This window comes from Acinonyx jubatus, chromosome B1 (genome assembly GCF_027475565.1).
Source record: "Acinonyx jubatus isolate Ajub_Pintada_27869175 chromosome B1, VMU_Ajub_asm_v1.0, whole genome shotgun sequence".
NCBI lineage: Eukaryota > Metazoa > Chordata > Mammalia > Carnivora > Felidae > Acinonyx > Acinonyx jubatus.
This window is the reverse complement of record NC_069382.1, coordinates 118,152,496-118,174,121: the sequence shown is the minus strand read 5'-3', so window position 1 is coordinate 118,174,121 and position 21,626 is coordinate 118,152,496. Positions and strand designations below refer to the sequence as shown.

Below are 21,626 nucleotides of genomic sequence, written 5' to 3'. Positions count from 1 at the left end.
GGTGCAGTGAGAATTGTGCAATGTTCAAAGTCATTGGACAAGAACTGATTCAGGGCATAAGAAGCAAGGCATTGAGCTAGGCACCACTGATTCGATGACCATGGTTTTCAAACTAAAACTCTGAATATACATATTAACAAAAAAAATTTGTGTACCTTCCACGAATATGCAGCAATCTGGGAGACACAGTTTAGACACCGACCTACCAGAATCTCCAAAACATTCTACTACTACACAGAGACAACTGAACATTTTAAATCAGAAGTAACAGCTCCTCCCCCCAAAAAATAAAAAAATAAAGCGGGTCCATACAGTTACCGTATGGACAGTACAAGAGACTCTACATCTCAGAAACTTAGAGCTAATGGGATCTTTTAAAATTTAGCTCTGTATGAATAAAACTCTCTTTCTGAACATCAACCATTGTTCTTCTGCCTAACTGTAGGAAGTACCTGACACTGACAAACCCTGTAAGGTGGTCTGTCATCATCTGGAGGCAGCTGGGAACATAAATCTCTGGTCTCTACTTATGTGTTTTGCTTTCTGCAGACATCTGCAGAATTTCCAGTTGCAAGAGAGAGAAGTTCATAGAAAGTCAGACAGACCATCCTTTTAAAATAGAGTAGGAATATACTTGGTATGAGGCAAAGACATGGATTAAGGAAATAAAAAGATGAACACAACATTCTATTTCTGTGATGTCTCACAAAGAATAGATTGAATTCTAAAACTGTAATATTTTAATGATTCCTTACTGCTTTCTCAGTCAGGGTTTGTTTTTGTTTTTAATATCAGGGTTTCAGTTGCTGCATGTACATTTGTGAAATGGATTTGAGATCCCAGCCATAGGCCCAGGTCCTCAGTTTGCCAGTCCATCTGATTTAAGCCATTATTCAGAACACCTAACCATAGAGGAATATGAAGTGTTTTATTTGACTTCTTATATGAAATATAATTGATGGCTTATCATGATACAGCCTGTATGAATACAGAAGATGAAAATACGGTAAAATGAGTTAATAATGCTGAAAATGTCAAGATTACTAAAGACTTAGTTTACAAACTGAAACCGTGTGTCAGTGCCGACATTCCCACCTGATGACTATTTTTTAAAAAGGAGTGAAACACCTACGAAGTACTGGTTGTTGGTTTTGCTTGAGCTTTCCCTAGAAATTCATAAAATCCTCAAACCAGACCAACTGTATCGGCCATTATCTGTAGTTCAGACAAAGAGGCTTATGATAACAACCTTCAAAATAAATGTCAATAAATGTTTTAGTAGGAGAATATGCTATTTCTATTTCTGTGTATATATTTACCTGAATAGAAAATAACGTTTAACAATTTTCCTTTAGTAAACCTCATGCCAAGATCAAACCAGATTGTAATATCTATCGTCAGAATGTTTATTTCTGCTAAATACAGAGATATAAAAGCTCCCTCTCCTATTAAAACTATTTTATACAGCTAGTAATTCAGTAAAGCAAAGTTTGAAATACTATGTGACATCTTAAATATACCAAAAGAAGTGACACTGTCAAACAGGTTTTCAAGACAAAAGAACATCTTTGCTAAAGGAAAGAATTTGCTTACACTTACCTGCATTCTAGTCCCACCTGTGACCGACCATTCTATCTATTCTGTCTCCATTTCTTCAACTATAAAATAAATGCCACCATAAGCTACTGTTGTAGACCCAAGGCATTCACAGACTTCAATATTAATTGTTCTGACTATTCTTGAGTGACCCTGAAAATACATTAACACATTGTCATTTGTAATTCTGTGTCAGCAGTGACTGAATTGCCATTCCCAGGCAAGTGGACCCAGTGTGACCTCAAATTCCATTTGAGGATCCTCTGGTTCCCAGAAGTGAGGGGTGAGTACAATTTTACAAATGAGGAAAAAACCTGTGACTTACAATATATTACAGTGGAATTGGAGAAAGTTGGAATTCAAAATCTCACTGTATCGCTCTTGAATATCAAGAGAATGCTACACCACAAAGTTGCTAAAAAAAAAAATGACAAAATGATTTTTTAGTATTTACCAAAGTTCCAGATCGTGAATCATCATCATTCCCTATAGTTCAGGAGTGTCCAATATTTTCACAAAACTTTCAAAACAGTAAATTAACTGGATTTGCTAAAAGGAGAGTATGTCTAGAAAAATGCTGTTTTCCAATGAGGTCACTCTAAATGGACTCTATTTGGTTTCGTAATTAGTTCCAACTTTACACATGGCTGACACAGAAAAGATAAGGAAAAGCATGAGAGACCAATTATAAAAATTATAAACGTACATTATATCAAAGTCATATTTCATATTTTTAAAATTATAAATAAAACAGGTCATATTTATGGAAATGAACAGATTTAAAAAATGAAGTAGACATAAAAAGGCATGTTTTTAAACTAACATAAACAAATGTAAAACTAACTAGATTCTAAGCTGTTACTTTTTTCACATTTTAACTGGATGTCTTAAAATAGCTTGCTCATTTAAAGTACAGGTTCTTTCCCCCAGTTTCCAAAAACATATTCTTTTCTAAATGTTAATTTCCTATTCGATGGCATTTTAGAATCACTGGAAGTTCCCCGAATCACAGTCTCAATTGTTGCCTAAGGCTTTTGTGTTAGTTTACAAAATGTTTTGAAAATAATGTTTTGTTACATTTACTTTATAGTAGAAATCCTGAAAGAAAACACTAACGAACAGATCTAATTTTTAATTAATAGCATTAATTTACATGCTACTCACTACATCCCGAAAAGAATCTGTTCTGTTAAGTATATTAACCATGCCCAAACCGTGTTGTTTATATTATTAATTAGATTAGCAGGCCCTTTCTTCACATCCATTGCTGATGGAGACTTCAGCCACCAAACACCAATGCTTAATCATAGTTTCAGTTAACGACACTGAATTAATGAGGTCTTACTGCACTCAAATGGAAAACCAGATAGAGAGAATATACTATACTATAGAATAGATGGTAACCAATCTAAGTAAAATAAATTCACAATGAGCTCCTCTTGACACACCACAGAGAAATGGCATTATTTAATACTTTGCTTCAAAATCCAAACATGATCATTATTACTGATGTAGCATAGCTTGATGTTCTTTTAAAGCAATATTACCATCTCATTCAGCTAGAAACACTGGTGGATGGCTTGAATCTTTGTTTACTTAATATTTTGCTTAGCTACCAGCTTCTTGCTTATATGATCTTAGATATCCTTCCAGAATTTCCCTGTGTGTATTTTGTCTTCACAAACAGTATATAAGCTGACAATACAAAGAAAAACAGCTTGTTTTGTTTTGTTTTGCATTCCCCACAGCCAAAAGCAACCTGACAGACACAAAGCGCAAATTCCTACCTACAGTTTTTGAGAAAATCCCCAAAACTCTTCCCAGGCATTTACTCCCCATCAACCTGCCATGCTATCTGGAATTTCTACTATTAAAATCAGTTCGGGTTAAGGTAAGAAATACCTCATTAGAAAATACTTGGAGATGGGAACAAAGGGAAGGGAAAAAGAAGTAACAAAGCAAGGTACTCATTACATACAATTTCATTTCCTCCAAGTGTATGACTTTCAAATAGCTAAGTTCCAAAGCCAGGAGGGAGTGTTAGGGCTAGACACAGAGTTAAAGGCAGGGACAGGCAAGGAGAAATAAAAAGAAGCCAGAGTTTGGAACCAGGCCTGAGGAGCACCACTACAGAGAAAAACCAGACTATGTGGTGTGTTGGGGGAAAGAAGGGAGAGTAGTTATTCTTCTATTTACTGCCCTCCATCTTTTGCCATACAGTTACGCATATATTTTGTTTTCCTACAAAAATGTAAAACAGTAAATGGGTCAAATTATTCCGATTTCCAACAAATGGCATTCCCAAGATCTTTTCTATGAGGTTTTTGTTTTTTTTTTATGTTTTCCATTGTTTTTATCCAAGAACAGTCAAATTGAAACAGCACCAGTTTTGCTAAATGAGAGGTAAATTTTTTTGAGGTAATCTAAATAAATGCTTTTCATCTCCAGTGCTGCCATTCCCTTTCATTTTTAAGATCTGGAAAACTGATCAGGGCTCTGAACACACTCTAGAAGATGCTACAAACCTGAAACATCGCATAGTTAGTTGAGACTTAAACTCAACCTACCTTTCTAAAGTTGCATTCTGGAAGTACAAATCAAGAAAGCCGTCACATCATGGTATTACTACAAACAAAACCACAAGCACAGCTTTATTTGTAAACAGCAATTTGTTATACAACAAAAGCCAGATCACACTAATGCAGATAACTGTAAACAAACACCATGGCATGCCATGGTAATAATGATCCAAATACTTCTTATTTCTGTATGCAACCAAATATTACTATCTGTATTGTAAAAGGAGAGAAAGTTTGAGGAGCACAAAAATTTCCTCCAGGATAACCCCCTTCCTACATTAAAGAATCCTGTCAGACTACTGAGATGAAGTTCTAGCAAAATTTAAAGTCATGGTTCCATGAACTATGTCTTACCTAATTTTGTAAACCTGAAAAATCATTTGGTCATCTATTTTCCATTCATCATTCATGTACTTTCTACTCACTAAGCATGTGTATACGTAGGGAAATGCTATCTGTTAGAGAACTGGTAATCAAAACAGATTACCATTTCAAAATGATCAGTTATAAAAATCATATATGTGACCAAATGTTGATCCAACATTCAATAATGCCTTTTAAGCCAACAATATAAAGTCTATAAGAAAGCATAAGAAAAATAACATGCCCACCTTAAAGTCAGGATTCATCAATAAAAGTTTTTTTCTATAAACAAAATTTCACATTAAGATCCCTATAAAAACAAATACAAAATTACCTTTCCCTATTTTGAGACTTTCCTATTTTCCTATATTAACCACGTGTGCATTTTAGCTCTACAAAAATATGTAAACCATTTTTTTGGAATTAAGGAGAATTTGTGTACTTACAATGAAGACTCATCTATAAAAACATTATAATATAGCATTGGAAAAAAGCAAGACCAAATAGGCATAGAATGGCTGAATGGGCTCTTTCACATTAATTGGTAAAGACATCAAGCCAGAATGTATAGACAATTCTACATTCTTCTCTCCATGACAATTTTACATTTACACAGAGAACCCACACTTTGTGATTTAAAACAGGGAACCTGAAGTTATGTATGCACATATGACTGACTTTTAATTGTTGACACATTTACTGCTAGCACTTTAATTGTAAGCTTTACACTATTTTGAAAACAGGCAATCTTAACATACACTGGAGTTACACCTAAACATCACACACTAGGGAGATATTTGTTATTCTCCAATATTTCAGCAAAAGGTCTTAATTTTTTAAAATGTCAACAATAACCCTTAATACAAAGTATAGTTCTTTGGAATCGATTTGAATTCACTGTTTACATGAGGAGCCATTACTGCAGAGAGAACAGTTGTTCATCTGTAGTCCTACTTCGAGTCATTTTTTGCAAAGGTATTTCCTCCTTACTTTGATGAGTCTATGAATACTGCATTCAAGCAGGAATGATTCTAATATAATCAAAACAAGAAAAGATATTTTATTCTCTTTTTTTAAAAAAAGAGAAAACAATCCCCCTCCCCCATCACCACGCACACACACATACACACACAACTTTAACAAGTGAGCAAATGTGAATGGAGCAATGAACAGTTCTGTCTCCCCAGAAGGACTTCTGTATCATGGTCTTAAGGCTCCGGAGTTACTTCACCTAAGTGCTCATGGGACCAATGACTTTATTGCCTTGCACTCAACTTGCATGGCCACATTAGATACTATCTCAGTTCTATACACCACACACACACACACACACACACACACACACACCCCGCGCGCGCGCGCGCGCGCGCGCACACACACACACACACACTCCACACCAGCCAGTGCTATTTGCAATTTCTAAGGCCCGTTCCGTGCCTAGCCCCTACCCCATCCCTGCTTTGCTCCGGGTCCTAACCCTAGGAACGAGGGATACTACTTAATCCTGGAGGATCTTTTCTGTTGTCCCATCCTTCCAGGATTTGTAGGATGGTTCCTCCCCAACTCCACCACGGAACACAACGAGGACGGCGGATTTTCCCGGGCATGAAAGACCACTGCCTGTCCCCTTCCTCACCCCACGCATCCCGGCTTCTCTACGCCAGGAACCTCAGGGCAAGGAGTATACGATCCCGGGGCAGGGGAGAAGAGGCAATAACAGGAATCAAATGACCCGTTAACAAGGGGGTGCCAGGGGCACGGAAGAAGCGAGCCGGGTGAGGTTACCACCAGGGAGGTGTGCTCCAGCGGGGAACCATTCAAGAGCACTGACAGGTCGGCGGGGGAAGGAAGGCTCCGGTGGCGAGGGAGGTTGGAGAACTGCTTTTCGTGTCTTTCTCAGGGCCTGCGGGGGAATCCCGGGGCGGCGCGGCGGGGCTCTCGGGTCGTTCCCCGCCTCCCGCGGCCCCCGCGCGTCCCCTCGGCCACCCCCTCCGCCTGCGGCCGCCCCCGCCCCGCGCGGAAGGAAGCGCCGGGCTCCCCCCACGCTCTCCCGCTCTCTCGCGAGTCCTGTGCAGGCCCTTTCAGGGGAAGGGGGAGGGGGCGCGTTGGGAATTGCTGCAATGGAGCTCCGAGAGAACCCAGCCCGAGCGAGGCAGTCGGTGGAAAGCCACGGCCACATAAAAATGCCATATTAATTTTTTAAAAGCCATAAATCACCCCTCCCTCTGCAAAAGAAAATCATAAACCCGATCCCATGCAAGCCTGCGAGCAGCCACCCACTTCCTATTTCTGTCACAGCAGCTACACCCTGCCAGCAACCACCCCCCGGGCGCCCCCTCCCGCCACCGCCACCCCCGCCGCCGCCGCCTCCCCGCGGCTCAGCCATTTGCCAACTGACGCCCCCGTAAATAAAAATGCCCCAAGTGGGGCTGGGTGGGAGGCTTGGGGGGAAGGCACGCAAAGGAGGGGGGGGGGGTTCGAGGGTTGCACAATATCCTAGAAGGTCCGTGGCTGGAGCAAGGAGAGAACCGGGGGCGGGGGGAGGGGAGGCGAGCCTTGAGGGTTCCTGCGGCACACGGTGCACCGGGGCGACCGCGGCGCGCCGCTTACCTTTCACCACCCTGTCGGTCGTCGACAACTTGGGATCAATTGCCTTGGGCTCGGACATCTCCAGCCGCCGGGGGACAGCGACGCGCTGCTCGTCCGTCCTACTGCACACCCCGACCGGACCGGCGGGCCAGACACTGAACGCCGCCGCCGCCGCCGCCGCCGCCGCCGCCGCCGCGCTGCAAACCGCTCGGCTGGAGGTCTGGGCTTCTGAGCTGGCTTTAAAGTTACTGCCTTCTCGCGCGTCCCTCCTCCTCCTCCTCCTCCTCCACCTCCTCCTCCTCCACCTCCTCCTCCTCCTTCGCCGCCGCCGCCTTCACTCCTCCTCCGCCGCCGCCGCCAGCCTCGCCGACTCCGCTCCGGGCTGCGCGTGTGTGGTGGTTATTTATTTATTTTCTAAGCACGCCTCTTGGTTCTTCTTTTATTCTTGGGGGAAGGGGGATGGGGAGGAGAAGCGCACACAGGAGCACCCACCCCGGCAAGGAGACCCGGCACCGCGGAATGAAGCCCCACGCGCGCACTCCGCCGGGATTAAGACCGATCACATGGGGAGGGCCGGGGGCGAGACAGAAGAGGCAGGGCCGCCGATGTCAGTGCCACCAGCCGTGCCTCGGCGTCCCCGGCGGCGGAGAGGCGGCCGCCGCTGCTGCTGCTGCCGCCGCCGCTGCTTCCCCACACCAAGCGCCGCCGCTGGCCCCGCGGCCACCGGAGACGTCCCGCCGCTGCGCTCGCCCGCGCTCGCCTCTGCCTCCCCGCGCCGCTCCTTCACTCACACAGGCACAGCCGCGGAGCTCGGCAGACACAGTCCCGGGCGCAACCTACCCTCCTCCTCCTCCGCCGCCGCCGCCGCCGCCACCGCGCCCGCCTCCGCCTCCTCCCCTTCCTCCTCCCGGCCCCCGCCTCCAGCGCCTCGGCAGCCTCCACCTCCCTGCGGAGCCAGCCCCCCGCTCCCCGCCCCGACGTCGAAGCTGCGGGCGCCCATTGGCTGGAGCGCGCGTCAGTTTCTTCTAGGTCGCGCCCCCGTCGCTCGGCCCTCCTCCCGCTCCTCCTCGCCGTCCCCGCCCCCCTCTCTGTTTTCTCCCAGCTGCCAGTCCAGTGGGCCTGCCGCCTCCGCCGCCCAGTCACCGCTCAGGTGTCACTGTTGCCGGCAGGCCGAGACTAGGGAAGGAGAATGGGCAGGGGGTCGCGGCTGGGAGGAGCGGGGCTCTACCCTGCCACCCTCAGCCCGGTGTGGCTTCTGCCCCTAGACCCCGCACACTCCCCCGCGCCGCTTTGGCAACTGTTTCTAGTCGGCTGGGTTAAGCCGCAGTGTGAGTAGCCAAGTGCGGAGGGTGTCTCCGGGTGTGTGCGTGGCCCGAGAGAGGGCAAGAAGGGGGGTGGCAGGGAGAGGAGGGAAGAGGGTGGGGGTGAGGAGCACCGAAAGAGGGCGGAGGAAGGAAGAGCGCAGGGAGCTCGGGGCCCGCGGCACAGCTGCTGTCGCTGTCGCTGCAGCAGCTGTCCAGGGAGAATCGCCAAAACGGCGACGAATAAACAACTTACCTTGGGGAGACGGGCTCCGGCTGTGATGGGTGTACGGTGCATTTTGCTATTGGGGCTTTTTGATGCGCCACGTGCTGGTTATTAACGTTTCCCCACACATACACACGCATCCACACCTTCTGAGAAAGGGGCCGCTTCTCAGCGTCGCGCCGGGGAGGTGGCCGAGTGTGCGGGACGGGCTAGCCAAGGAGATTGGGGACGGGAGTCCAAGCGACCCCGGGCAACTCTGAGTCACCCGGGGCCGCCCTGCCAATCTCCAGAGACAAATGATGGGCAGGAGACACACCGGAGAGGGTCGCCTTTTCCCTGTTCACGCGCGCACGCAGCCACTAGTCGGGAATGGTGGCACCACATCTCCAATCATCCGACGTCCACTTGGTGCGCTAGGTGTGTGCAGGGCCCTAAAGCCCAAGGCGGATCCCCACACTGGTCCCTTTGGTTGGAAGGAGAGTAAAGAAGGGAACACTAGGTGCAGGAGGACAGAGAACGACAATGCCCCGACAGCTCCTTTCTGACCTGTCTGCCGCACCACAGAATGAGGAGATCATCGCCCTCTGCCAGAAGGTCACCTCTGCTCACAGCCCCTCTCTCTGACCAACTGGGCAAGATTGGAGCATGCTTCTTCGTCGATAACGAAGAGAGCTGAGTAAATTTCTCACCCTAGATTCTTCCTGTTTCGTTTCTAAATTCCTTCAATATCAGGTTTTTCCTATTTCCTGGATTCGACCATAAGCCCAGTAAAAGGCCTAATAAAAGATTTAGGGAGCTAGGAGATGGAGCCAGAAGTGTTTGGGTAGCAGGGATTAGATTTCGAGTTCAAACCCGAAAGGAAGTTGGAGAACTTGACTGATGGCACCAGAGTATGCCTTGAGCGTGCTGCCTGCAAGGAATAGGAACTCACCCTAAAAGGCAGGGAAGCCTCGGTGTGGGCCTTCTAGCAAATGGAGACCATGCAGGGTGTGTCCCCCCTACTCAGGGACGCTGCCACTGGCTCCAAGATTCTGCTGCCCAATTCACACCCCCAGCATAGTGTGTGGTAATTAGGCAGACAGTACGTTCAATAAATATGTATTGTGTTCCTTTTATATACACCAGACACTATGGTAGGTTATTTGGGGGGAGGGGGGGAGGGGAGGGGGAGGGGCAGTTACTGGAAAATGGTCCTTGCCCTCAATAAAGCCTAGAGTCTAGTAGAACTGTCATAAAAATATGAGCTCTGAAAGGCCACTGTATCGCCTCAGGAAGTGGTTACTGAAAACAGTCTCCTGAGCCCTGGCAGAGCCAGTTGCTAAGGCAGATTTGGGAAGTTGGTTCCTGGCCAGATGGCACAGAGTGAGGCAGGGACGCCAAGACCTATGGGTGAAGAAGAGGGCCTGCCTGAGGAAAGACTAGGAAATCATGTCCAAGGATGCTCACTTCCAAGGCCACAATGTTTTCTCCCACATGTTGCAAATAAACAGGCAGTTCCCACTGCTATTTGGACATGTTTCAGGTTTAGGAAAAACACCTTGAACCAAGATCAGAAGGCTTAAAATGTCAGCATCAATAGAGAAGTTTTATGATACAGACAGGAAATAAAGGCACACCTTTGAGGCACACCCTTCAGTCCGCTACAAGTTTGGGACACCTCCTAGCTGAGGTATGTATGGGAAAAAAAAGTTATGAATCATAATCCCTTTACAACACATCTTACTATCATCAGACACCTTTAATGCACGTGTATGGTCCATACTGTTGCGACACAAACACATCTTCTTAGACAAAATTGGACCCTATTCGAAGGAAAACTAGACAGCAGAAATTAACTAGGGACTAGTTATGTCTGCATATCTGGCATACTGGTATAGCCAAATCATCTCTTTGTTTGTTTGTTTGTTTGTTTTTTAGCATTTATTTATGTTGAGGTGTGGGGCAGGGGGAGAGCAGAGAGAGAGAGTGAGAGAATCCCAAGCAGGCTCCACACTGTCATCACAGAGCCTGACGCTGGGCTCAATCACACGAACCCATGAGACCATGACTTGAGCCGAAATCAAGAATGGGACACTTAACTGACTGAGCCACCCAGGAGCCCTGCCAAAATCATCCTTTGTATTCAGATATGTTTTCAGATGTCCTACAATCCGCTGCCATTTTTTTATCCTGTTAGACTCTCCAAGTAGTCCTTGATTATGTTACCACTGTTATAAAATTACTTTACACTTGGAATTTACATTTTCAAGAAGTTACTGCAATTCATTTTCCCAAAGGTACTAAAACAATGTCCTTTGCTTAGGAAGAGAACAGAGAAAAAAAGGTGGGGGGCAAGGGGGGAACCATCTTGGCAGAAAACAACTTGCAGTCTTCTAAAAACTTGTATTTCCCCTTCCTTCCCAGTATACTCGCTGAGAACCATGTGCCCGGGTGAGATTCCATTTCCTGGCCTGCATTTGTGTGCATCTAAATGGGTGCATGTGACTAGCTCTGGCCAAGGCATTGGGGACTGAAGTGTTTCATCAGTTTCAGGCCAAGGCAGTTAAGTGGCAGTTATACATTCTTCAGAGCCTATGAGTTCCCATCCTTTAGCTGAATGCAGAGACTTCTAGGGCACAGGGGAAGGCATAACTCAAAATGGAAAGTGCTAAATGCCCAAATTACCACATAGAGGAAATCTGCCCACCTACAGGGAAAATCTGTTTTAGACTTTGCATAAAGAAGAAATAAATTTTTAGTGTGTTGCTCCATTGAAATTTGAAGGTATGTTTGTTAGGGCAACTAGTATTACGAAATTAATACACAAAGTTATTTATTATGTTAGCTCAAAAAGTAAAATCCAGAATTATCGTATGTCTGCTCTGTAACAGCACTAACAGAATACCAAGAGTAGCCTTATTTCTTTTAACACATGAACATCAAAATTTTATTTTTTGTGAGTGAATTATTCATTTACCAGTTGTGTTTTGAACACCTGTGCAAGGTACCGTGCAAGGTGATTCAAAAATCTGTGAAGAGAGGATCCTGGGTGTCTCAGCCGGTTAAGCGGCCAACTTTGGCTCAGGTCACGATCTTGTGGTTCCTAAGTTCAAGCCCTGCATGGGGCTCTATGCTGACAGCTCAGACCCTGGAGCCTGCTTCAGATTCTGTCTCCCTCTCTCTCTGCCCCTCCCTCACTCACACTCTGTCTCTCTCAAAAATAAAAATAAACTTAATTTTTTTTTTAAACATGTAAGAACTCCAAGATTTAGTCCCTTCATTCAAGGATCTCAGAGTCTTATAAGAATTGTACACAGATTGTAAACATTTAGGTCTAAGGTGCTACTTCCTCTCGCTGTTGGAGAACTCAAACAAATTTTACTAGTCACTTCATCTAAATTAATTATGAAGATAAGTATGTTTGGAAAAAATATTGAAGATTTGGAGTAATCTATGCATTCAAGTGCTCCATGCCACAGCTTACCTCCATTGGTCCAAATCATAGTAAATGAACAATATTTTAGTTTACTATTAAGTGTTCTGCTAGATTTAGAAGCTTTTTTGTTTCGAAGATAAGTAATTAAGATGTTGTATTTTATATCGTTTTGAGAATAACCATTTATTTTTGAGAGAGAGAGAAAGAGCGGGGAAGGGGCAGAGAGCAAGAGGGAGACGCAGAATTGAAGCAGGTTCCAGGACCCAAGCTGTTAGCACAGAGCCCAACATGAGACTGGAACCCATGAACCACGAGATTACAACCCGAGCCAAAGCCGGCTTCTTAACCAACTGAGCCACCTAGGCACCTGGAGAATAACCTGCTTTTGACAATGTAAACTTTCCTTTGGTTCTACTATCATTTTGACATTAAGAATTGCATAATAACTTCTGGTTTTGACTCTTCTGAGGCATGCGCTTTTTTTTTCTGAGTAATTGATGGTCCACAGCAGTTACGTCTGACCTATTCTCACCTGCATTGCCGGAGCATATCACTGGAGAACTTGCAAAGTAGACAACCAGTCTTGGTGGGGCCATGAATGTGTATGAGAATTTGATTTATGATTGTAAAGCTAATTCCTCTGACGTGCATTTCTAACATGTGAACTTCTACCCTCTTCACCACAGAGGCTCTACAAAATATATTATTCAATGTGGATTTTATTTGAGGTTTAAACTAGAAGGGCTTTTATTATTTATCTTTTGGATTGCTCTTGAAATTTTGTTGAGCCTTATATTTTTCAGAAGGCAATTTTACTCATTTTAGAAAAGTTATTTCTCTAAGAACATAAAAAAATTGTTATGCCAAATGTATTAGGAATAAATTTACTTTTTTTCTTTTAGGGACCAAAATTCAACTTATGGAATTATATGCTAAGTTTAATATACAGAGGATAAATTTTACCTAAAATTTGGGAAGACTTCAGGTGATCATATTCATGTGGATTTAATAAATATATATTCCTATTTGATTTATATTTGTATCTTAATCTCATATCCCAGTTCTAGGTACAAACTTTGTGAAATTTAAAAATGTATTGGCATCTTGAGGCACCTGGGTTGCTCAGTCGGTTAAGCGTCCAACTTGGGCTCAGGTTATGATCTCACAGTTCGTGAGTTTGAGCCCCGCATCAGGCTCTGTGCTGATAGCTCGGAGCCTGGAGCCTGCTTCAGATTCTGTGTTTCCCTCTCTATCTGCCCTCCTCCACTCACACTTTATCTCTGTCTTTGTCTCTCTCTCTCTCTCTGTCTGTCAAAAATAAATAAACATTAAAAATGTATTGGCATCTCTTATGTAAAGCTCTAAGCTTAATACCACAGTATCTGCTTTTAAGGATATTTCAATATTACTAATATACGTGTGTGTGTGTGTGTGTGTGTGTGTGTGTGTGTGTGTGTATGTGTGTATGTATATCTATCTATCTACATATATCCATATATCCTGGAAAGAAATCTTATTTGCCCTTTCTCCTAGATGGTTGGAATTCTAATTTCATTATTCATTTTAAAATTATGAACAAGTTAATGGTGCCAAATCATAAATGTTTACGTTGAAAATAGATATATGTGTGCTATTCTATTGAAAATCCAAGAAATATTCATGCCATAAAACTTTATATAATATGGCTTTTCTACACTCAGAATTTCAGTTTTTGACCTGAAATGAGCTGAAGTTTATATTTGAAGTGCTTTGAGAACAATGCCAACAACAACAGCAAAAGATTTAGTAATCAAATTAAAGCTACTACCAATTACAGGAGACTTGATAAATCAATTTAGAACAAAGTTCATCAAGCCCTTTAAAAGCACATTTGCATATAAAAAATATAGTAATTAGAAATGAGATTCACTCATCAAAACTAGCAGAAATTTAACTTTACTGGAAGTAAGTTTTGCCCATTATTGATGAAAAATTCATGAAGTTGCAGGTAAGTATTCTATTAGGAAAAAGAATGTTGCACTTAGACTAGTCATCTTTCTATTGTTTGTAGTCAGTGAGGTTTTATTCTATTAATATTTATGATTATTGGAAAGCATATATTCAATAGGCCTTTTTTGAATAGTTACACATATCAAGCATTGGGGCTATAATCTGAAAAAAAAAAAGTTTCTCCCTTCATAAACCTTACATTCTAATGAAGAGAGACAGATGATAAAAGGAAACAATGAAAAACAATTATGCACACATAACATGTTGCATAGGTCCACATAGGTGGACTAAGAGATAAAACATAAAAATAATATATAGTGGTAAGGGCACTGGAAGAAGTGATAGATGAAGGGATATTACTCACTGTTGTAGGCAGATCACTTGGGGAGACCTCTCTGAGAAGGTGATATTTCAACAGAGATTCAAATGAACTGGTGGCAATTTGTATGCAGCCCTCTGGAGAAAGACTGTTCCAGGTAAAGGAATAGCATGTGCAAAGGCCCTGACGTAAGAGTCTGACATTTTTAAAGAAATGTCAAAGGAGGCCAGTGTAGCTAGAGCACAGTAAATTGGTGAAAGTAATACAAGACGAGGTCAGAAAGATGATGTCAGGTCAGATCACGTAGGACCATGTAGACCATAGAAAAGATTCTGAATATGACGCTGGTGAGATGAAAAAGCACTTGTTGCCAAAGTGATACATGATATGATTTAAACTTGAATTGTCAGTGTTTCATAAGAACTGACTCTGGATATAGTGGTAGGAAGGGAGTAGCAGTGGAAATGTGAATACCACGTAAGGACTGTTGTCCTAATCTAGGGTAGAAAGAAAGTGGTTTGATTGCAGTTAGAAGTGGTGAGGAGTATCTAATTCCATATATATTTCAAAAGTAGATTTTCAACAAGCTAACACATATTTGCTGTTGGATTCAATAGAGGATGCGGGGAAATAAAAAAGAGCCAAGCATTCTAAGGGCTTAGGTCTGAGCAAATGGGAGACGGGAGTTACCTTTTACTGAGAAAAGGAACATTGGAAATGGAGAGCTTGCTTTGTGGAGAGGTAAAACTAGCTTTAGATATGTTAACTCTGAGATGCATATTATACGTGGAGGTGGAAAAGACATGTGGAGACTTGGACATATACTTCAGTCAGATACCAAGAGGAGAGAGCCAGGCTGATGATGCATAAAAATGGAAGTCATGGCGTCTTACCATTACTTTATTTCAGTTAGGGGATAGGAAGAAAAGGAGGGACCAGCAAAGGCAGCCGATGGAAAGGAGCCACTTGTGAGGGAGAAAGGTGGTGTTTGTGAGGTCAAAAAAATGGAATGAATTGTGTCCATAAAGCCGATGGGTTTAGTAAAATGACAACTGAGGACTGGTTATTGGTTTTGAGAAAAGGGGAGCTCGCTGCTTTTTATAGCGAGGCAGTCTTTATAACCATCTAAAATAGGACCTCATCATTCTCTGTCTCTCCACGCTGATTTAGCTCCTTTTTCCTGTTTATAATTACTTGACCTTACATGTGTGGGTGTGCTATGTGTGTGATTTGTCTTTCTGCAACTAGACAATATGATCCTTGAGCGCAGGGACTTTGTCTTACTGCCATTTGAATCTCTCGTGCCTGTCATGTCTAGCACATACGAGATGCTTAATAAATGTTTGTTGGAAAAATGAATATTTTTCATAAATGAATGAATATTTCAATATTCAAAATACTCCAATTCAATATTCAATATTCAAATATTCAAAAATGAATATTTACAATGCTACCCCAGCTTAGTTTTTCCGATTTTCTCAATAGTTGAAATAAGTATTTCCGTGGGGAGGGGCAGGAATTAGGTGAAGGTGGTCAAAAGGTATAGACTTTCAACTGTAAGATAAATAAGTTCTGGGGTTGTAATGTACACCACATAAGTATAGTTAACAATACTGTACCGAATATTTGAACGTTACTAAGAAAGTATATCTCAAAGTTCTAATCGCAAAGAAAAAACTAGAACTTTGTGAGATGATGGACACTAATCTTATTGTGGTAATCATTTTGCAACAGATACATATATCAAATTGTGTTGTTCACCTTAAATTTACACAATGTTCTATGTCAATTATATCTCCATAAAACGGGGGAGAAAAAGAGATAAGCATTTTTTCAAAGCATTTGTAGGAAAAACTGAAAATTCACGTTTAGATAATTTTTTAAGCTACAAAATCAACTTTCGTAGAGTAAAAAGGGAGGACTCAGGCCTTGAGGATGAGAAATGAAATGGGAATTCAGGAGTTTAGTGTTAGCATGAGGTGTGCCTCTCACACGTCCCCACTGTAAGAATAATTATGTGTGTAAGTCCAAGGGAGGGCACAGTATTACTCATAGCTCCTCTTTCTCCAAATACACAAGGAGTTCTATTGTTTGCAACATCTAAGCTATTCCCTGGTGATAAGTCAGGCCAGACATTAGCAATTCTCAAGGAGGAAATGAGCAGGGTGTCAGTTATGATTGTTTAGAAACTGTGAGTCCCTCAAAAGAGTTTTTTTTTTTCTCTCTCTCTCTTTCAGGCTGTCTCTGATGCCCAGCCCTAAGAAATGTAGACAGTTGGGGAAATCGTGCTAGATATGCTTTAGGGTACCTGGCCCCTAAAGGAGCTGACTGATCATCAGGTCACAGGTTCACCTGCTGCCATCGCAGAAGATTGGACCAGGGTGGTTGAACATCTAACTAGAGGATACCTAAGGACCAGTGATCTTCAACTTCCAAACCCAATCTGGAAAAGGGAGCTAGGCTCATCAGATACCCTCTGGGAAGAGCCTGACTTAGAAATTCAGAGGGGTTGCCTGGGTGGCTCAGTCGGTTAAGCATCCAACTCTTGATTGTAGCACAGGTCATGATATCGCGGTTGGTGAAATGGAACCACACGTCCGGCTCTGTGTGCTGACAGCTCAGAGCCTGCTTGGGATACTCTCTCTCTTTCTCTCTCTGCCCCTCCCCTGCTCATGCAGTGCACTCTCTCTCTCAAAATAAACTTTTTTTCAAAATATATTAACAAACTTAATTTTTTAAAATATTCAGAGGAACATCGGTGGTGGTTATTTGAATGAAAGATCTTACAGAACGGGACTGAGATGCCCACTAGGAAATGACTCATGTGCAAGGTGAATAAACAGATGAAGCCATTCAGGCCAGAGGGGCCATGGGTCAGATTCCACAAGGGTGAAGGGAGGAGAGAGCGGTGCAGAGGGGAGGGAGAGGATGAGAGAGAGAATATCTTCATCTGTTTTCTCTTTTGTCTTTCCTAAGGCCTGGTTCTTTAATTTTTTTTTTTTTTCTGGGCTTATAAGACCTCTCAACGTCCTTATAATAAACCCTATTTTCTAGAGCTGGTTTGAGGGTTATGTTCCTTACAACCCAAAGACCCATTACTAAATCATACAGAAGATGTAAAGAGTAGCTAAGATTCTTAGTCCATGCCCTCTGTAAAGTTTCCAAAGTTGACACCTTCTGATTCTGGTGCTTATACAAATCCTTTTCTTCATTCAAAAATTGACTATAACATGTTCCCACTCTTGCCCATCCCAGTCATCTCTATAGCACTCCAATGCCCAAAATAAAAAGACCAAAGCAGTAAGTGTAAAGAGAGAGAGAGAGAGAGAGAGAGAGAGAGAGAGAGAGAGAGAGAGAGTCTGATTAGGGAGACTTGGTAAGCTTTGGAGCTATTTAATATTGAAGATTCTCTATGCCTGTTTTCATGTCACCATTGGGCAGGTTACAGGGTATGCTGCGGTAAAAGTTGAAACATCTCAGCAGCTTAACAAAGTTTGAGATCCTTCCTAGGCAGGTCTGAGCCACCCCTCAGGACAGCCATTCTCCCTGTGCTGACTCAGCAGTCCGGCCTGCTCCCGTCAGAGGATCAGAGGGCACCCTCTCAGCTTGTGCTTTCACAGTCACCCAGCAGGGGAGGAGAGCCCTGGGACCTGGGCTCCAGCAATCACCTGATTTTGACTGAAGTGACACTCACAAATGACTATCCTTACGTTTCGTTGGCCTGAACTGCTCATTTGGTCACATCTAATTTCAAGAGGGAGAGAGGTGTGTGATCCTCCCACTATCCAAAATTAGAGGGAGATCAAATATTTATACAGAGTAATAATAGCAATCAGCATTTCTAAATAACCCATCTAACCCTGTGGGCCCTCCAGGCTACTGTTTAACACCCAGTGACTCAGGCACATACCCTTTTCCTGTTTAAGGCACCAAGGTACTCCTGAATAACTATGGATCCTGATCTGCTTCTTGTATGGAACCTCCCCTTCTGTCCCTGTTGCATGGCCTGCTACTGGACTGAATGGGATTCACTCCACTTGGACCGGTTTTGGTATCACTACATCTTCCCTGGGCCTGGTGTCCCACAGCAGGTTCCTGGTATCACTACCATTTGTCATCTCACCAGCTCTCCCTTAGGCCAAGGCTTGATTTCTCCCTCTGCAGATAGGCAGCACTGGGCCCGAATGGACAGTTACTAATATTATACAGACTGGAAAAAAAATGCCTTCTTAAAGTGTGTTAAGCACAGCTGGAAGTGCTAAGTTTTTTTCTAATTTTTAAAGATGTGAGCAGATTACCTGGAAACATGAATATAGCTACATACAGATATATAACACATATCAAGTTCTTTTATGAGTCACTGCCTTTCATAAAAAGTTAATACAGCCAGTTTAATAATATACAAATTTATTATACAGCATAAATGCTAAGAATTTTCTATGAATGCTATGTTTTGGTACTGCTCTGATATAGCAAAACATATGTGTATATATATATATTTTTTTTTTTTTTTCTGTTCTTAACTTTGTTAGTCCTATAGTGTGATGGGTAGTCTTTTGTGTCAACCTGATTAGGCTATAATACCCAGTTACTTAACCAAACACTAGTCTAGGTGTTGTTGTGAAGGTATTTTATAGACATGGTTAACATCTACAGTCAATTGACTTTAAGTAAGGAGATTACCCTCAATAATGTTGGTGGGCCACATTCTGTCATTTGGAGATGGGAATTCCTAGGTACTTACAGCTCTCTTCACATTCAGGGAAGGGCTAGGGAAGTCTGAGGAAAGCCCTGGGACAGAGATGCTGGTGAAAGCACGCAGGGAGCTGTTGTACATGGAAATGGCAAGATTTGGAGAGGATCTGGGGGGAAACAGAGAATCTGCTGGTCAGGGTTATAAACCCCGTGGATAGAAGGATGGTACTAGGAAAACAACCAAATCACTTCTTTGAAGGCATGTAGTTTAAAAAAAAAAATCCTGGGGCACCTGGGTGGCTCAGTCGTTTGAGCGTTCAACTTCAGCTCAGGTCGTGATCTTGCAGTCCGTCAGTTCGAGCCATGTGTGGGGCTCTGTGCTGACAGCTCAGAGCCTGGAGCCTGCTTGGGATTCTGTGTCTCCCTTTGTCTCTGCTCCTCCCCCGCTTATGCTCTGTCTCTGTCTCTGTCTCTCTCTCTGTGTCAAAAATAAATAAACATTAAAAGAAAAATCCTACCTGTTCTTATACCACTTCAAATTAGTCTCCTTTTCCCACCTCCACAATGGGCCTACCATCTTGGGAATAAGTTTGATATGATTTCATGAGCAGATGGTCTCACTCTTGCCCCATTTCCAATCCCCCAATAATGTCCCTTCTGTTGTATGAAATCTTAAGTCTCACAACATAGCATTTAGTCCCTTTATGGATAGACGAATGTGAAAATATTCCTAAGACAGGAAACATGTTGACTCAGCTTAGAACTGAGATCTGTCCTGGGTATTTGTGGTTAGGTCCTGTGTTCAGCCTAATGTATGCTGGCCGTTTCATCTGTTCAGAAGCTGCACTTCAAACCTGATTCATTCCTATATTCTACATGAACTATGAGGCCATAATTCTATGGATAAAGATTGGACATGTGATGCCGTCTTCCCCCATCACATTCATTTATTTGGAGAATTTGGGGTTCAGTCTTTTTCTGGAAGGTAGGTCATATTTATACAAAGGCATTTTCAGCAACTGTTTTATTCTATCCTGTAGATCAAGAAAGCAGAGAATGGGTTTCTGTAGAAAGAGAGAAAGAAATACAAATTAGGCATGCAGAGAAGAGCAGAGCTGAAAGACAGTAGAGAGACTGCTAGTATTCCATTCCCTGATGCATCCATGTTCCCGAGGCCCCGCTGCATGATGGTTCTCGGGGCCCATGAGACTCCAGTGTATTCTTATAGTTCTTTCCCATTTTGTGCTGACGGGGTTGGGTTGAAGTTTAGTTATATGCAACCAAAGAATAACAAATAACAAGAGGAAACTAAAAGTAACAAATTTTCTGAGATATGGACTCTGCCTAGGAGAAATCCTGAGGGGATTCCCTACCTCCAGGCATCTGGCCCAGTAGGAGGTGGCCCAGAGGCTAAGGTGGCAAAATGTATAACCCTACCAATACAAGAAGGCTTTCCAGAAGTTACCAAGTAGGAACCGTTTTTTAAACTTTATTTATTTATTTTGAGACAAAGAGATGGGGGGGGGGGCGGTGGGCAGAGAGAGAGGGAGAGAAAGGCTTTCTCTCTGCATTGTCATCTCTGAGCCCCCGACCTGGGGCTTGATCCCACAAACCGTGAGATCTTGACCTGAGCTGAAATCAAGAATTAGACTCTTAACTGACTGAGACACCCAGGCTCGCTGGAACGCCTTTTAGAGAACCATTTTCCAGAATCTCAAAGTTCATATTTCTTTTTTCTTAAAACCGATGTGCCAGGCAATCTCCTATGATCTGCCCCTTCTCCTTTCCCATGCATCTCTTCACAGACTCTTTTGCCCCTCTCATTCATCTGAAATCAGTATGGTGATTATCCCAAGGTGTGAAACCTTTCAGATGCCAAACAAAGAAACAGTTTAAGAAGTGAAGCTGAGGGAGCATCACAGATAGTAAAGATAGAAAGGCATCAGTGAAAATATTGGAGAAAAGTATTCCTTTTTATCTAGGTAAAACACTTATGGGTAGGCTCCTGTCACCTTATCCTTCGAAAACCATGTATTATTATATAACTTAGAATTCAGAAGTGAGATGTAGTGGGCATGCTTATTTACATGGTTATCTTGATTGAAAAACAAAATCAGGTTTTGGGACTTTTTTTCCTCACAGAAAGCCTAATTAAAATTATTGGTTTCACAATTGAAACTGGTTTTGCCAATTAAATCTTTGGCCAATATTTCTCCACTAAATTAAATAAGTTAAATTTGCCACCCTAATGTTTTAATAGAAAACATTTAACACACAGTATACAATTTGCTAGAACTTACAATCGTGGGTAGCTATTAAAGCTTCAGTATACAATTTTAGCTTGCAACTGAAAAATATAATGTTTAAAAATTATTTTAGGAGATGCTCGAGCAGATATATCAAATACCTCTAGATTACCAAAAAGGATTCATCCAGACTAAATCACTATGACCAAGTCAAGCTGACCAAACATATTTCTTTTCTTTTCATACTCTTCAACACCTCATGACCTTAAGACCACAACACTCTGATTAGCTGAATGATCCAGGTGTAA

At 42.8% G+C, this 21,626-nt stretch overlaps 1 protein-coding gene and 1 long non-coding RNA gene across 4 annotated transcripts in view; both read right to left on the bottom strand.

Annotated features, from left to right (window-relative positions):
- LOC106984707 (uncharacterized) overlaps positions 1 to 4,157 on the bottom strand; it is a 39,620-nt gene extending 35,463 nt beyond the window's left edge. The window contains exon 1 of the long non-coding RNA XR_003420851.2: positions 1,600 to 4,157. This is a non-coding gene — a long non-coding RNA (uncharacterized LOC106984707). The remainder of the gene's footprint in view (positions 1 to 1,599) is intronic.
- Positions 1 to 7,411, bottom strand: part of PPP3CA (protein phosphatase 3 catalytic subunit alpha) — a 324,510-nt gene extending 317,099 nt beyond the window's left edge. For 2 of the 3 annotated variants that reach the window (XM_027061516.2, XM_027061522.2), the window contains exon 1: positions 7,149 to 7,411. In XM_027061516.2, coding sequence (XP_026917317.1) covers positions 7,149 to 7,206 — 58 coding nt within the window. In that variant the 5' untranslated portion in view covers positions 7,207 to 7,411. Of the gene's footprint in view, positions 1 to 4,163; positions 4,222 to 7,148 lie in introns of all 3 variants that reach the window. The other variant, XM_053217100.1, reaches the window with a different exon arrangement.
- Positions 7,412 to 21,626: the final 14,215 nt, after the last annotated feature.